Below are 15,779 nucleotides of genomic sequence, written 5' to 3'. Positions count from 1 at the left end.
ATATATATGTTGAAAATTACAGTGCTCTGAAAAAGGAGCTAGAACAAGATCTCAGGAAATGGAAAGATATCCCTTGCTTATGGATAGGAAGAACCAACATAGTAAAAAAGGCCATACTTTCTAAATTGTTATACAGATTTAATGCAATCCTGATGAAAGTATCATTAACATTCCTCACAGAACTAGAGAAAACATTCCTAAATTTCTCTTGGAACCAGAAGAGACCTGGTTCTATGCAAAAACAATTCAAGGCAACATAAGGAAGGCAAGAAGCATTACAATTCCTGGCTTGAGATTATACTACAAAGCTACTGTGATAAAAATCAGCATGGTATTGGCAAAACAACAACAACAACAACAAAACAACAACAACAAAACACCTCAGGATCAGTGCAACAGATTAGAAGATGCAGATACAATTACCAAAACACCCAGCCACCTTATCTTTGACAAAGTATTCAAATATGTTCACTGGAAGAAAAACAGCCTCTTTAATAAATGGTCCTGGAAAAACTGGTTCTCTATTTGCCAAAGACTAAAACTTGACCTATTTCTATCACCATGCACTAAATTAAAGCAAAAGTGGATTAAAGATCTAAATATTAAAACGGAAACATTGAATCTACTGGAAGAGAAAGTAGGTAGAAATCTAGAAGATATAGGTGTAGGCAGAAAGAACAAGACCCAAATTGTATGGGAAATACTTCATTCTGTAGCATTTTAGGATTCAAAATTTTGCACAAAATTTTTTTCATTTTATCTAAAAATTGTTGTTATTGAAAAGTATTTAGCCAACTCATCAATAATTCTTTCATATCTTAAAAGGATAATCAGTAAGTTGTATCATATGTTTAAATTTTTTTTAAATATATTTAGTACAGGGTCTATAGGGCCTCGCTCAGTATAAAGATTGGACTTTAGTGATCCTCCTGTTTTCAGTCTCCCAAGTTCTGGGATTATAGGTGTGTGCCACCATGCCCAGTCTCAATCACCATTTTAGCATACTCTGGGGGTGGTGCCAGCAGGATTGAACCCTGGCCGCTGCGCTCTGCCTAAGCAGTTATGTTTAAATTTAAAATATTTTTCATTTATAAAAAATAACTCCTGGTTTTTATAAAGTTAGAAAATAAAGACAGGCAAAAGGACATTTAAGCCAGGCATGGTGACATCCATCTATAATCCTAGTTACTTAACAGCCTAAGGTAAAATAGGATCAGAAGTTCAAGGCCAGCCATGGCAACTTGGAGAGACTCTGTTTCAAAATAATATTTATAAAAAAGGTGAAGGATGACTGGGAATATAGTTCTGTGGTGGAGTGCTCACCTAGCATATTCAAGGACTGGGTTTAAAACCCCAGTTCTATGAAGAACAAAACAATTTAGTAACTCAGTAATCTCCCTTGCCCATGGTTCATTATGTCTTTCCAGTATTTGTATATGTGGGGGGTAGTAATTTTGCCCTCTAGCCTAATTTTTTTTTTTTTTCCGGAACTGGGGGTTAGACTCAAACTCTTGCACTTGCCAGGGAAATGCTTATTCTACTGAGCCATCTCCCTGGCCCCACTATCCCAAATTTTTTAAATTAATATATTATGAACATCTTTTAAACTACATTTTCATTTTAATTGGTTTAACATTATGGATGTTCTTGTTGAATGAATTTACTCTACTTACAGTTTTCACTTTTGGAGGCAGTATAATATTCTTCAATATTTCACCAATATAAAATATAAACAGAAGGAGAGATGGAGAAATGGGAGTGATGGGAGAGAGAGACAGAGAAACAGAGACAGAGGAAGAAGGGAGGGCAGTGGAAATTGTATGAATACCTTGTGGCACACATTACTGTTAGCATAGATTTCTTTACTGTTATTTTTGAAGTGAATTGCTGGTTATAAAGGGTACATGTTTTAGATATTTTCTCAAAGGGTCACGGAGGACTTAGCCAAGGAGAAAATGAATGGTACATAGGCTCTGTCAAAAATAAATGGTTGAACAACAAAAAGTTCAACCCAGTAAGACGTGTCTGGCCATTGTCTTTCCCCTTTCCCCAAGAAAACTGCATACCATTGAGACAGTTTCTTACGTAAACTGCTTTTCTTCTCCTTTTTTCTTCTCTCAGTGACATTTTAAATAAAATCCAGAGAGTTATTGGCTTCAGTGCCACTCCTGAGTCTCCCTAATGGCTGGGTGTTCCTGGATGAGAGAGCCTTTCCCAGAGCTCAGTGATTATTTAAATTAAGTCTCATCTCTGAATAATCTTTCATTCTCTACACCACTACATCACACCCTGTAACAGAAGAGTCCTCCTAGCCAGTGGGGTGGTGCACACGTGTAATCCCAGCACTCCAGAGATTGAAGCAGAAGAATCTTGTGAGTTCAAGGCCAGCCTATGCTACATAGTGAGCTCAAGGCCAACCTCAACTACATAGTGAGACAGTTTTGTTTTGTTTAAAAAAGAAAAAAAAAAAAAAAGCACTCCCATAATAGATGTTGTACCTTTTTTTTATTTTATGTATGTGATAGAGGGTGTCACTACACAGCTCAGATTTATAATGATCTTCCTGTTTTCAGCCTCCCTAGCACTGGGATTACAGGTGTGTGCCACCACGCCCGGTCTAGTGCCTTAATATTGGATATCATCCCTTCATATAATCCTTATCAGACAGGCAAAAATGGTTTACAATTTTTTTTTTGTTTGTTCTTTTGAGACAGGTTTTCAGGCTGGACTGGAACTCCCTGAGCTCCTCCTGCCTCAGCCTCCCAAGTGCTGAGGTTATACCACACCCAGAAATTTACATTTTTAAATTATTGATGAAAATGAAAAATTATATTTATTGATTTTCTGTTTATTCTTTTCTAACTGTAGAAGTCTTTTGTTACCTTTATGTTTATTTATCTTTTCCTTTTGGTTCACAAGACTTAACCCTTTGGTTCTTTTATTCCTTTGTTTGGCATTAGCCCTTTATTGTTAGGGTTTTTGTTATTTCTGAAGCACAGCTTTTAGCTTTTGAGGCATTTTAAAAATCAGTCTTCTGTTCCTGTTTTGGCAGCACATATAATAAAATTAGAACAATACAAGAAAGATTAACATGGCCCCTGTGATTACCATCCTGTGCAAGGATAACATGTGAATTCATGAAGCATTCCATATTTTTTGAAAAAAAACTCTTTTGCTTTGTTTCATGTAGCATAATCCCCACTCTGCTATTTCTCCATGTTGTTTTCTACTAAGTCTATGGTTTCATTCTTTTACCAACATCTTTAATCCACCAGGAATTTATTTTGACACATGGTATTTTTTTCCTCAAAACAAGTGGCCAATGGCCCCTTCATTTATTGTATAAATTGTACTATACTTTCCCTGATTATGAAGAACACTTTTATTACCTATCATAACATTGAATGTTAATTAGAAAACAATGTTTTATGGATTTGTGGGTTTAAAACCTCTTTTAGAGCTCTTTTAATCTGCAACTGTGTAGTGGAAAAAGAGATATCAATTAAACTGTCAAGGAGATAATAAAACTTTAAATCAGAAGATGTTGTAAATACAACTATGGCATGGATAATGTAGACTTGTGAGATTTTTTTCCCCAAAAACTGGGGATTGAACTTTGGGCTTTGCACTGTTACATCTACAGTTCTTTTCTCTGTCTCTGTCTCTGTCTTTCTCTCTCTCCCTTTATTTTTTCAAGACAATTACCCAGGTTATGCTTAAACTTGCAGTCCTCCTGCCTCGGGCTCTTAGAATGAGATGATATGCATATACCACTTACTATGCTAATCTAAACTTTTACTGCTACACTTCTGGAGAATAATGGCATGTATTTTATGATGATATATGGCTCAATAAGCCAATAAGATAGTCGTAATAAGTTATATGTGACATGGGCACAAATGCATGTACATATATATCATTGTTCAACAGTGAAATATTATTTATGAATTTAAAGTACTCAACATTTGAGTTATCTATGTATGTATACATGGATAACTGTATGTGACCAGTGCTCACGCCAAACATAGTCTCATGTTTTTCGGGGAGATAGTCAGGGAGATAGCATCTGCCTGGCAAGTGCAAGGTCTCAAGTTCAATCCCCAGTTCTGCAAAAGAAAAAGAAAAAAAGCAATGTAGATACACCACAAAACTGAAATCAAAGAGTAAAGATATAGCTCAGTGGTAGAATACTTGTGTAGAATGCACAAATCCCCAAAGTTCAAATATCACCAAAGAAGAAGAAGAAGAAGAGGAAGAGAAAGAGGAAGAAGAGGAAATACATTTTATTTAAATTGATGCTGCAAACACATAGAAAAATCATCTGTGTAAAAGATGCATTTATCATTATAGGTTGACCTTTTCTTCCAAGATAGCTAGAAAAAATTACAAAACTACTAATTCTGATCCAAGAAATGAACTTAGTTTTGATTGTAGTAAGAGATGACAGATTTGATGGTGACTACAGTAAGGTAGGATTTACTTAGGAACAATGACTTTCTCAACCACTTCACGTGTAATTCAGCCATAATTAAGCCACTTACCATTGGACTGCTCCTGAAAATACTATAATTGGTCAGTTAATCCCTGTGCCATCTCGTTGTGGTAAATGTTGGCCCTAACTAGGACAATGATTTAGGTCAAATTACACAACCAAAAATCTGCACATTTTCTTACAAGGCCATTGCAAAGCTTGATAAATGAAACTCAACTCTTCTTCCCATCAGAGAAAGAAGATACTTTTAAACAGAGCCGATGCATTTAATACATGTTAAACATAATACATGCTTATCAAAAACAGGATTAAGTCCTGTGTATGAGCCTGACTGTAAAAAGAGCTGCATTATGATTACCAAGAAACGGCAGGTGAATTGTTTAGGCAGACGCTGTCATGCCTGTGCTTTCCCCAGTGCTCATTTAGAGTGATGAAAACAAGCCAGGTAACTGGGGAATTCAGCCTGAGAAAAGGCTTATTATCCCCTCTTGAGAGACAAATTTGATTTTATCTCTTGGCCATATTATAAAGTATGGCTGTTCTCCAAATCAGCACTTGAGGATAATTTTTAAGTGTTTCTCACTTTCTTCCCTATGACCATACTTTCTACAGTTGTGTATTATCTGACAAAACAAAAAGAAAAAAAAAGCAACAAAGAATACTACAGTTGCAAATTATATATCTCTTCTTATTTACCTACTTTAACTTCCTTTTCTGTAACAAGAATCTCCTGGTCAATTCATTCCACTTGTAACATCGAAATTCTATATGGTAGCCTTAAGAATTCTAGGTGAATTCAATCCCCAGTAGCACACACAGGAAGGAAGGAAGGAAGAAAAAAAGGAAGGAAGGAAGGAAGGAGGGAAGAAAGAAGAGAGGAAGGAAAGAAGGGAGGGAGTGAGAGAGGCAGGGAGCAAGGGAGGAAAGAAAAGCAAACTAGTGACAGTCTTACTTGTGAAAGTTTTCCTGATTTCAGTCCTGTTCCTTGTCTTGCGGCCTATACTTGTGATTGTTCTAGGCTATTTCACAATCACCACTATGTTCCCATATGTAAGGTCTTAGTGTTTATAATCTGAGCCAAAGGAGGAATATGTGAGGCACATTGCTATTTTCATTTTATGGTTTTGTCCTTATGAAAGAGGACTTGCAGAACTGCTTCATAAAGTGGTGAGAATGATGGGATAAGTGTGTTCAAAGCAAGGCAGAGTATTTTGAGGGAAATTAGCAGCAACATGTCAACAGTAAATAATAAAAGTTAAACCATGTATATATACGTAGAGAGAGCAAGAGAGAGAGAGAGAGAGAGAGAGAGAGAGAGAGAGAGAGAGAGAGACAGAGAGAGAGGCTAAAAGCATGGCAAAATATTTAAATAAGGAATGCTCACATGGGTGTATTTTTTGCTTTATTTTTTATATCAATTTCGTAGAGAGAGCAAGAGAGAGAGAGAGAGAGAGAGAGAGAGAGAGAGAGAGAGACAGAGAGAGAGGCTAAAAGCATGGCAAAATATTTAAATAAGGAATGCTCACATGGGTGTATTTTTTGCTTTATTTTTTATATCAATTTTATTGAGAAAGCAGTAGTAATGAGACAGTTTCAAAACAGGTTAGTAGGACAGTTACAATAATTAATACATTGCATATTGTTGTCTTTATAGTAGTTATTCATAGTACAAGATGCAGACATGATATCTTGTCTAAACACTATTAGTTCGAAACTTTCTTTTCATTGAACTAAGAGAAAGTAGCTGTATATCTATGCTGTTTTGTATATATAGATATATATTTTCACTACAAGATGGTCCTCATGTTGGTGTATTTCAATACAGAATTTCAAAAAAAGGAATGTCATGAAGAAAATAAATATGAACATGTTCTTCTAACAGATATGTCCAAAAGAAAAGCTGTTCATTGCCATGCATGATTTCAAAGTAAAATGACTGTGAAGATCAGCCAGTTCCAAAGACTACCTCTGTTCATTACTGTCTATCTCTATTTTAAACTTCTTTTTAGTTTTTATATTTTCAAAGTCTTTCCTGCTAATATGTACTTGATTATTATATTATTATTATTATTATTATTATTGAAACAAGGGCTTACTATGAAGTTCAGCTGGCCTTGAACTCACTACTGTAGCCCCATGTGGCCTCAAACTTGCAGTGACCCTCCTGCCTCAGCCTCCTGAGTGCTGAGAGTACAAGCGTGAGCCACCATGCCTAACCACTATTTTACGTTGTCTGTATTATTTTTACAACTCACTGTGGTTATTTAGAGACAAAGTCTCACTATGTGGTTCAGGTTGGAGTGGAGTATATGATTCTCCTGCCTCAGCTTCTAGACTGCCAAGATTATGGGTGTGTACAATCACATTCAGTTCTCCTATCCTCTTATAAAGCCACCATGATTAAAGCATGCATGTTCCCCCTAATGATTTTAATTCTAATCACTTTCCAAAGGTCTTACCTCTAAACATGATAGTTGGATTACATTTATACCCTCTTAATTCATAATGGGTTAAATCTCAACATATGAAGCTTTGAGGGACACTCAAGCCATATCTAAACCATAGTATACCACATACTTATCTGCTTTGATATTGTGCCTATAGGACCTATCATATCATAACCATGGTACTTAGTCATATTGTACTGTCATCTTTGGTTTTTGTTTATGCAGGGTCATCTTTGGTTAGTTTGTCCATTTAATGGAAAATCTGTCAATGGGGAAACTTCCCATCAGACTTTGTGTCTCCCATTCTTTTTTATGGTACCTAGCACAAGGGAACCTGCTAAGTAAATAGAAAAATGGGTAGTTTTTGCTTCATCATGAAAACATGCAAGTATACCTGCTAGAAAAATGTGAGAGCCAGGGCCAGTGGGATAGGCCAGCAGACTAAGTGCCTGCTTAGGCAATCGCAGGGAACAGGGTTCGATTTCCGGCACCACAGGCCATGCCGGCCCCACCCCTGGGCCATGCTGAGCCAGCCACTGAGACCAGGTGTGGTTGTTCATGCTTGTAATTCCAGTGCTGGGGAGACTGAAAACAGGAGGATCACTGTGAGTCTGAGCTGTGTAGTGAGACCCTATACCAAATACATAAAAAATAAAGAATAATGTGAGAGCCAATGGAAGCGAACCAAGGTTTTTCTAGTTCTGATGATAGCCAGCTGGTCCCTAACACATGCAAGTTCAACCAAAATCAATAAAACTTCCTACCTAAACCATAGTTGACTTAGAAAGTATTCCAGAAGACCTACCCAATAAATGCATAGACTCCTAAGACATACTATGACTTACTGTTTCCGTTCTCTGACCTTTGGTGTAGCTCCTTAGTACTTATGTGGTACTAAATAACTGGTAACAATACCTGTGGGTTAACGTTTACCTGAAGGTGACCAATTTGAGAGCTTTGTTAGCTAAAACAAAACAAAACAAAAACAACACTAAAATTCAAAGATTTTATAAGTCCTATTGTGAATATAAAGAAGACTTTTTTCTTTTTTTTTTTTGTGAAATGCAGTTCAGGCTGGCCTCACACCTTAGCCTCCCAAGTGCTGGGATTACACGTGTGTACCACCACACTCTGCTAAGAAGGGACATATTTATAAATCAGTAGAAATAACACATTTCATAGTTTGCTATTGTTTTAAAATAATTATTACATTTCAAATGTTAATATAAAAATTAAGGGAAAATAAATCACCAATAATCTTTTTGTTTGTTTTTGGGTTTTTTTTGTGGCACTAGGGATCAAATTCCGGACCTTGGGCTAGCCAGGCAAGTGCCTATGCCTCTGAGGTATCTCCCTGACCTCACCAATAATCTTTTTTATTCCAATATGTTAATTTTTGAATTTCTATTGTGCCTGTATTTGTTCTTACATGTATTTGTATATCATCTTGAGAACAAAGATTTATTCTGCCTTAATACTAAAATAGAAATACCATATTCATACTTTTTTATGTATTTAATACAGGGTCTACAGGATCTCACCACACAGATAGGGCTCATAGTGATCCTTCCTGTTTTTCAACCTCCCAAGTGCTGGGATTACAGGGACATGCCACCATGCCCAGTCTCAAAAGCCAGCTCAGCGTGCCCTGGAGAGTGGGGCTGGCATGGCAGGCTGGTGATCCAATCCCGGTCCTTGTGTCTGCCTAAATAGGTGCTTTAATCCACTGAATTAACTGGCCAGCCCAAGAAAAGTACCATATTTATACTTAATCTTCACAAGCATTTTTTTATTTTTTTATTTTTGTGTGTGGAGCCAAGGATTGAACTTGGGACCTTGTGTATGCCAGTCACCTGTTTATGCCACTGAGCTGTCTCCCCAGCCCTTTAATGGTTTTATTAATGGTCTTTCAAGTAGATTTACTGTAATTCTCATTTGCTTTAGAAAGTTAAGTTACCTTTTCATATTATCAATTTGATTTTATTTTTCTTACTTTGGTACTATTTCTTCCGGCAGCAGGCAATAAACATTACCCTGTTTATTATTCTATCCTTCCATATCTCCAGTGCCTACCTAAGTATAAGACAGACACCTAATAAGCATTTGTTGAAGGAAAGCAATGAATGAATAAATAGAATTTACAGAAGTAGGTTTTTAGTTTGCTGCAAATTCTTTTTTTTTTTTTTTTTTTTTTCGGGATTGAACTCAGACCCTTGTGCTTGTGGTAAGAGCTTATTCTACTGAGCTATCCTTTTGTTTTTTGATGGAACTGGGGATTGAACTGAGACCCCTGCACTTGCCAGGCAAGCACTTAGTCTACTGAGCCATCTCCCCAGCCCCCTTTTATTTTTTGAAACAAGGTCTAAGTTTCCCTGACTGGTCACGAATTTGATCTTCCTGCCCCAGCAAATGCTTTTTAAACAAAATTAGTTTAAACAAATTTTGAATTAGATCCAAAATTATGTCATTTGAAATAAAACACTCTGTATTCTATTTTAAATTTTTCATGTAGAGTTAAAAATATTTTTTATTCACTCCTAAATTTTTGAGTTAAGTGTCAGAGTTGACATGTAGAAAAAATTTTTATTAATAGAGCTATGGAAATATATCACTTTCTTTTTTTGTCTTTTTGTGACAGGATTTCACTATGCAGTTCAGGCTGGGCTTGAACTTAATTTTGTAGCACATGCTGGCCTTGAACTCACACTGATCCTGATCCTCCTGCTTCAGCACCACCATGCTTAGATGAAATTTATCAGTTTTAACTGAACAGACAAAAGGAAGGGCTTTAAGGCTTTTGTTCATGAATTGTTTATACAAATATCACTAGAGGAATACCATTTATTTCCAGTGTTTATTCTCTTTAACACTTTTGGCTATTTCCTACTTTTGTAAAACATGGTCAGTTTTGTGTCCACTTCTTTGATAATGAATTTGCCAACTTATTTTTGTTATTTCTCTCATCACTCCTGTCTTTGCCTGTGGTTATTCTGTAAAAGATTTCCGTCTGCTGTTAATCTCTTTGTAGTCACTACCTATAATCATTCAATCCTGCCTTCAACTTTTCTGTGAAATATGCTCAGATCTATATTAATTCTGACCACTGTCTGTGCTTTTTCAATTTTATCCTCTATTTCCTTAAGACTGTATTTTGCTGTATTTCAATTTAACCTCCGCTTGCTCCTTTCCCGTAAATTACATAAGTCTTTTAGACTTTGCAATCCTTCCAACTTTGCTTCCTCTTCATACTGTTCTCTTTACTTCCTTTCCCTTTATTACCAAACTTCTAAGGAGTATTCACTCTCAGAAAAAAAAAAAAAAAAAAAAGTATATTCTCTGCTGCCTGGTTTCCATTCTTCTAGTTCAATTCTTTCCATAGTGATTTATTTCCACTTGACCTTTAATTCAGTGACACTATTTTTGATCCTCTTCTGTGGTATCTCACCTTTTTTTTTTTCTAAGGTTATTTGAAATAGGGTCTAAATCAGGCTGGCCTTGAACTTGCTATGTAGCCCTGGTTGGCCTCAAACTTGCAGTGATCCTCCTACCTCAGCCTCTCACCCAGCCTGTTTAAGGGCCTCCTCACCCCCTTGCAAGGCTCTCCCCATTATGTTTCTTGGGTTCTTTTGAATATTTCCTGACATATTTTCTTCTTTAATTCGTTTTTTCCTCTTTTACTACTTATGCTACTCATACTACCACAGAACCCTGTAGTAATACCCTATTACTGAAATAACAACTTGACATGCTTATTCTACTGATCTATATTTTTAAGTTTATAAATCAGAAAGCAAAAAACATTTTTTTTTTTTTTTTTTTTAGGAGGGTAAGATTTGGCTCAGTGACTACGTGACAACTCTAGGGACATTTTTTGCAAGATAGATGTGCCAAAAGCTTAATTTTTCTTTTGCAGTGTTGAAGCGAAGAACTTGAGCATACTAGGCAAGTATCCATCCCTGGTCCTGAGTTACATCACTAGCCACTTTTCGAAAAATTTAATTTTTTTTTACATTTTGAGACGAGGTCTCAATATTGCTTAGGCTAGCCTCAAATTGATTAGCCTCTAAGACCTCATCCTCTGAAGTAGCTGGGATTACAGTCATGCACAACACCTGGCCAAGTTCTTATTTTTAAGAAAGAAAACTATTGTTTACCTATGTTTTGAGACAGGTTCTCGGTGTAGTTCAGTGTGGTCTCATGATACCCTGCCATGATCCTGTTGCCTCAGTTTCCTGGTGCAAGTAGTGGTGCGTGCCACTACTCCACACTTAGAATACCATTTTTATCAAAGCAATTTGGTCCCGACTAAACTGAGCAACACTGAAAAATGGATGTGTGAACTTCAGAAACTGAAGAACGGAGTAAGTGTCCTGGACAAAAAATTAAACGAAGAAATAAGGGTTTAGGAGCTCAGTTTAATGGTAGAGTGGTTGTCTGGTATGTTTGTGGCCCTGGGTTTTATATTGAGCATCACAAAATGAAACAGTTGTAACGGCTCCAGGAAACCAAATAGTTTAAGAAAACACTCCAAACATGCCAGTTTGCATGTAATATTCATGATAACCTGATGAAGTGCTCAAAAGGATTTAAATGGTTTATGGTTTTAGAAATCACAACATCCCATCATTTGTAAGTCTTCTTCCACAAGACTACAGGAAAACTTTGGTTTTCAAAAGTAATGTAATTTCTGTTAAAAATCTGACATTCATTGGTATTACTAGTGGTTCTCTACAGAGGCAAAAACTAGTTACTTAAGCCGGGTGTAGTGGCACACGCCGGCAATCCCAGCACTACGGAGGCTGAGGAAGGACTGCCACTAGTGAGCTTGAGGCTGCTCTTAACTACACGCCGAGATCTCGAAAACAAACAAAAATCAGTTACTTAAGATGCTCTAACATACATACTTTTTTCGCTCTTCAGAAGCCATCCTTCGATGACCCATGAAAAATGGCTAAACTGGACCTTTGTAGTAGGCATACTGTACGCAAACGCATTCCACTGCGTAAGATCTGACTTTTAGCTTCCGATTTAGCCATTTGTAGTGCCAGGGCAAGTCACTTTTCTGAACGTTTCTTTTCCCAATAAACGAGAAAATGGGTGGAAGGCTACAGAGCTCTGTTCGCAATAACGTCACCTACATTATCTTTAAAAGCCTTTTCTCCAAATGTGGTAGAGTGCTGCTTTCCGGCCTTTCACTCTCCGGCCCTTGCTCTCGCTTTCAATCTCAATTCCGGGTTCTAAAAGAGTAACAAGTAACCAACTCTTTTAGAGCAATAGACAGCGTTCCTTTGTCTCCACACGTGAAGATTCTGAAGTCTGTTGTAGTTCCGAAGCACAGAAGTACCCAACCTCGTCCGTCCACCCCGCCCGCCCTTCTTGGGAAACGCCCAGCCCTGCGGCAATTGCTCTGGCGACTCCAAAAGAGCGAGGCGCGCGCGCGTCTCGCCACCATCCGGGTAGAAAGGACCGGGGTCCCGGGGCGCGTGGCGGACCTCCAGAAGCGGAAGCTGCTAGCGGTGAGAACAGGCGGTTCCCGCCGCCAGGGAGGGGGAAGGGCGACAGGCACAGCCGGAAGTCAGGCTCGGAGGGAGGCTGGGACCTAAGGAGCGAGACTTCCGCTGGCGCAAAGGTTGTCGGGAGCAACTTCTAAGCAAACCTTCTTCCTCGGCCTCTGGGAGAGAGTGCTGCTGCCGCCGTTTCGCGCTCCAAGACCTGCTTTCCAGCTGAACTGCCACGGCGTCCTCCTCAGAAACTTCCCTCGTGCTTTCCTCTGTTTCTATTCGTTCCCGGGCGGCTGCCGCAGTTCAAGCGGCGGTAGCGGCCGACATGTTGTGAGGCGGCGGCGCGGGTGTCTGAAGGATGGTTTGGCCGAGGCGGCGGCAGCGGCTGCTGGCGGGGGCGGCAGCTGGGGCTCGAGCTCTGTAGAGCGAGCCTGCTGGGTGTCCGGCCAGCGCCGAGGCGAGGCTTGTTCCTCCAGGTCTTGCCCGGCTTCGGCGCCGAGGCGACAGCTACCGCCCCTTTGAGAAGACGCGAAGGTGGTTCATAGTCACTCATATTTCCGCACCACTTTGCTCTCCCCTCTGCAACCTAGGCAGTGGTGTCCCCAGAGTCCTCAGACCCCTTTCCCCCCTTCCCCTCCCCCCACTTTCCTCTCAAACGCTTCCTGAATCTGTCAGAATCGAGGATTCCGTCCTCTGGTGCCAGCTTATCCTCCCTTCCTCATTTTTTCTACCCTCTTCTAAGAGTGCTCCAGGGGTCATTGTCAGAGGCGGCCTTTTGAGAAGTCTCTGTGAAGTAGTGGACCAGAGCCGGTCCCGTTTTTAAAAGTCGGAGCTCAGAAAGACAGGAAGATACGATGGCTTCCTCATCTGGCAACGATGATGATCTCACTATCCCCAGAGCTGCTATCAATAAGATGATCAAAGAGACTCTTCCCAATGTCCGGGTGGCCAACGATGCCCGAGAGCTGGTGGTGAACTGCTGCACTGAATTCATTCACCTTATATCATCTGAAGCCAATGAGATTTGCAACAAATCAGAAAAGAAGACTATCTCACCAGAGCATGTCATACAAGGTAAGTCGTTTCTGTGGAATTTGGTTTAAATGAGGATATAGAGGGGGGCAGTTGCCTAATCTGTCCGTGTGAGAATCCTTCATTCCTCTTAACGGGTAGGGTTAATGAAAAAGCTTCTCGGTTGGGGCGGCAGCTGGTGTCTTAAGAAAATACTTTGTAGCCTTTTTTCGTCAGCACTTTTCATCCAGAGAATACAAGCAAGGATTGCAAACATTAAGGTCAACAAATACTTCCGAAATGTATTGTTACAATTTACAACTCGCTTTGCAAGCAAAAAGAATTGCCTGCCTGCAAGTTGAACTTGGATAATGTTGACTGAGAAAGGAACCTAAAGTTCTACCTTGCAGAGGTAAAATTTAGACAGAACTTCAAGAATGAGTGAAATCAGAGCACCCCTTTCTCCATGACCAACGTAGAGGAAATGATTTTCTGTACACAAATACTTAACATGAATATGTTCAACATTATAGAGTTTATTGGTGTTGAATAAAGGTAGTATATTTTCTGCTTTATGGATAGTAGAATGTTCATCTAGTTACTGAAACAGTCCTATTTTAAGAAAATGGTAAATTGCTTTTATGTCGCTTGTTTTATTCTTTTTTCTTTAGGGATAACTTAAAAGCTTGGATCAAGATATTATATAATGTGGTTTTTACCTTTTGTTTTTTGAGGCAGATGTATATTTCAGGCTGCTCTGAACTCATGTACTGGGATCAGGAACATGGACCACCCTGTCCAGTGAAGACATTTTTTAAATGGCACATTTTCCTCTCCTTTCCTTCTGCCATTCGCACTTGGCTGCCTATATACACTTCAACTTTTGTTGGAAAGCACTTCTGAAAGTTTAAACAGTTTCTTCTCTCTTGTTTTGGAGAGATTGAGTCAAGAGAGTTTGGGAGGTTGTAGTCTGATGATTTCAGGAAGGGAAGACAATTACTACAGTGTTTTAGGCAGTACTTTCTGTAACTTGTAGTTGTACTTTTAGGGAAAAGGTACATTCAATTTCAGGTGATAATTTGTCTTTTGTAATCTAGAGAAAGAGAGACTTTTTTTTTTTTTTTTGGTACCAAAGATCAAACTCAGGACCTTGTGCTTGCCAGGCAGTTACTTCTGCCACTGGGCTCTCTCCCTGTTATCTTTTGTAATGTAATTCCTACAATTTCTTGATTGCATTTGAAGTCAGGAAAAATAAAACCATGTTCAATTTTAGTCGTATTGAGAGGCAAGTATTCATATTTCTTATTTGTAATCTAGTGTTTTAAAATTTGTTTTTCCTCTTACTGTTAAATAGAGGACACATTCATATTGATCGTATCCACTATTCTGTACATTTGTTTTTACATTATGTATGTGGTTGCCATCATAAGTCTTTCACAAGATTAACACTATTAGCTGTAATTTCTTGGGTTATTTTATTATTATTATTATTATTATTATTATTTTTTTGGTACAGGGAATCGAACCCACTTGCCAGGCAGGCACTTGTGCCACTGAACTATATCCTGGACCCTGTAATTTCTTTTTACAGTTGAAAAAAAGAAACAACTATTAACCAACATTTGTTTTTTTTAAATGAGAATTACGGAAGATTTTAATAGTCAATATTGACAACCTTTATGACATCCTGAAGGTAGATCTAAAAGTATAACCTGCTGGGCTGGGTATGTAGTTCAGTGGTGGTGCACTTGTGGTGTGTAAGTCCTTGGGTTTGATCTGCAATGCAGCTAGGGAAAGAGGTACACTCTTGCACACACACTGCCATTTTAGTACTATACGTACACACAGTACCTACCACATTAGTACAGAGGAGAAAAACTAAGGAAAAGCAAATTTGATTCTTTTTGTTGTTTTGCTTTTTTGAGACAAGATCTCATGATGTAGTTCAGGCTGGCTTGAAGACAAAGAAAGTGCACAGTGATCTTTCTGCCTCAGCTTTCCCAACTACTTTTTTTTTTTTTAAGTGTGTGCAATATGCCTTGCTAAAGACATATTTGATTCTTTTTTTTTTTTTTTTTTTACAGTACTGGGCATTGAACTCAGGACCCTGCGCTTGCCAGGCAAGTGCTTATTCTACTGAGCTATCTCCCTGGTCCTTGATTCTTAAGGCTGGTGTTTTTTCCCTACTTCTTTGCTATGCTGAATTGCGAGTAAAATGAAAGCCAAGGGTCTGGGTTTTCTTTTTTTCTGTACATTTGTTTTTACATTATGTATGTGGTTGCCATCATAAGTCTTTCACAAGATTAACACTATTAGCTGTAATTTCTT

General features: G+C 38.4%; 1 protein-coding gene and 1 pseudogene across 1 annotated transcript in view; both read left to right on the top strand.

The window, feature by feature from the left end:
• The first annotated feature begins 3,040 nt into the window (after nt 1-3,040).
• Nucleotides 3,041-3,157, top strand: LOC111817931 (annotated as a pseudogene).
• A 9,783-nt stretch (nt 3,158-12,940) lies between these two features.
• The window catches only part of Dr1 (down-regulator of transcription 1), a 16,106-nt gene continuing 13,267 nt past the window's right edge, over nt 12,941-15,779 (top strand). Inside the window, exon 1 of the mRNA XM_004635720.2 lies at nt 12,941-13,514. Coding sequence (XP_004635777.1) covers nt 13,295-13,514 — 220 coding nt within the window. The 5' untranslated portion in view covers nt 12,941-13,294. The remainder of the gene's footprint in view (nt 13,515-15,779) is intronic.

Source organism: Octodon degus, unplaced genomic scaffold (genome assembly GCF_000260255.1).
Source record: "Octodon degus isolate 3935 unplaced genomic scaffold, OctDeg1.0 scaffold00074, whole genome shotgun sequence".
NCBI lineage: Eukaryota > Metazoa > Chordata > Mammalia > Rodentia > Octodontidae > Octodon > Octodon degus.
Note: the sequence above shows the minus strand (reverse complement) of the source record. Positions and strands in the feature narration are given on the sequence as shown.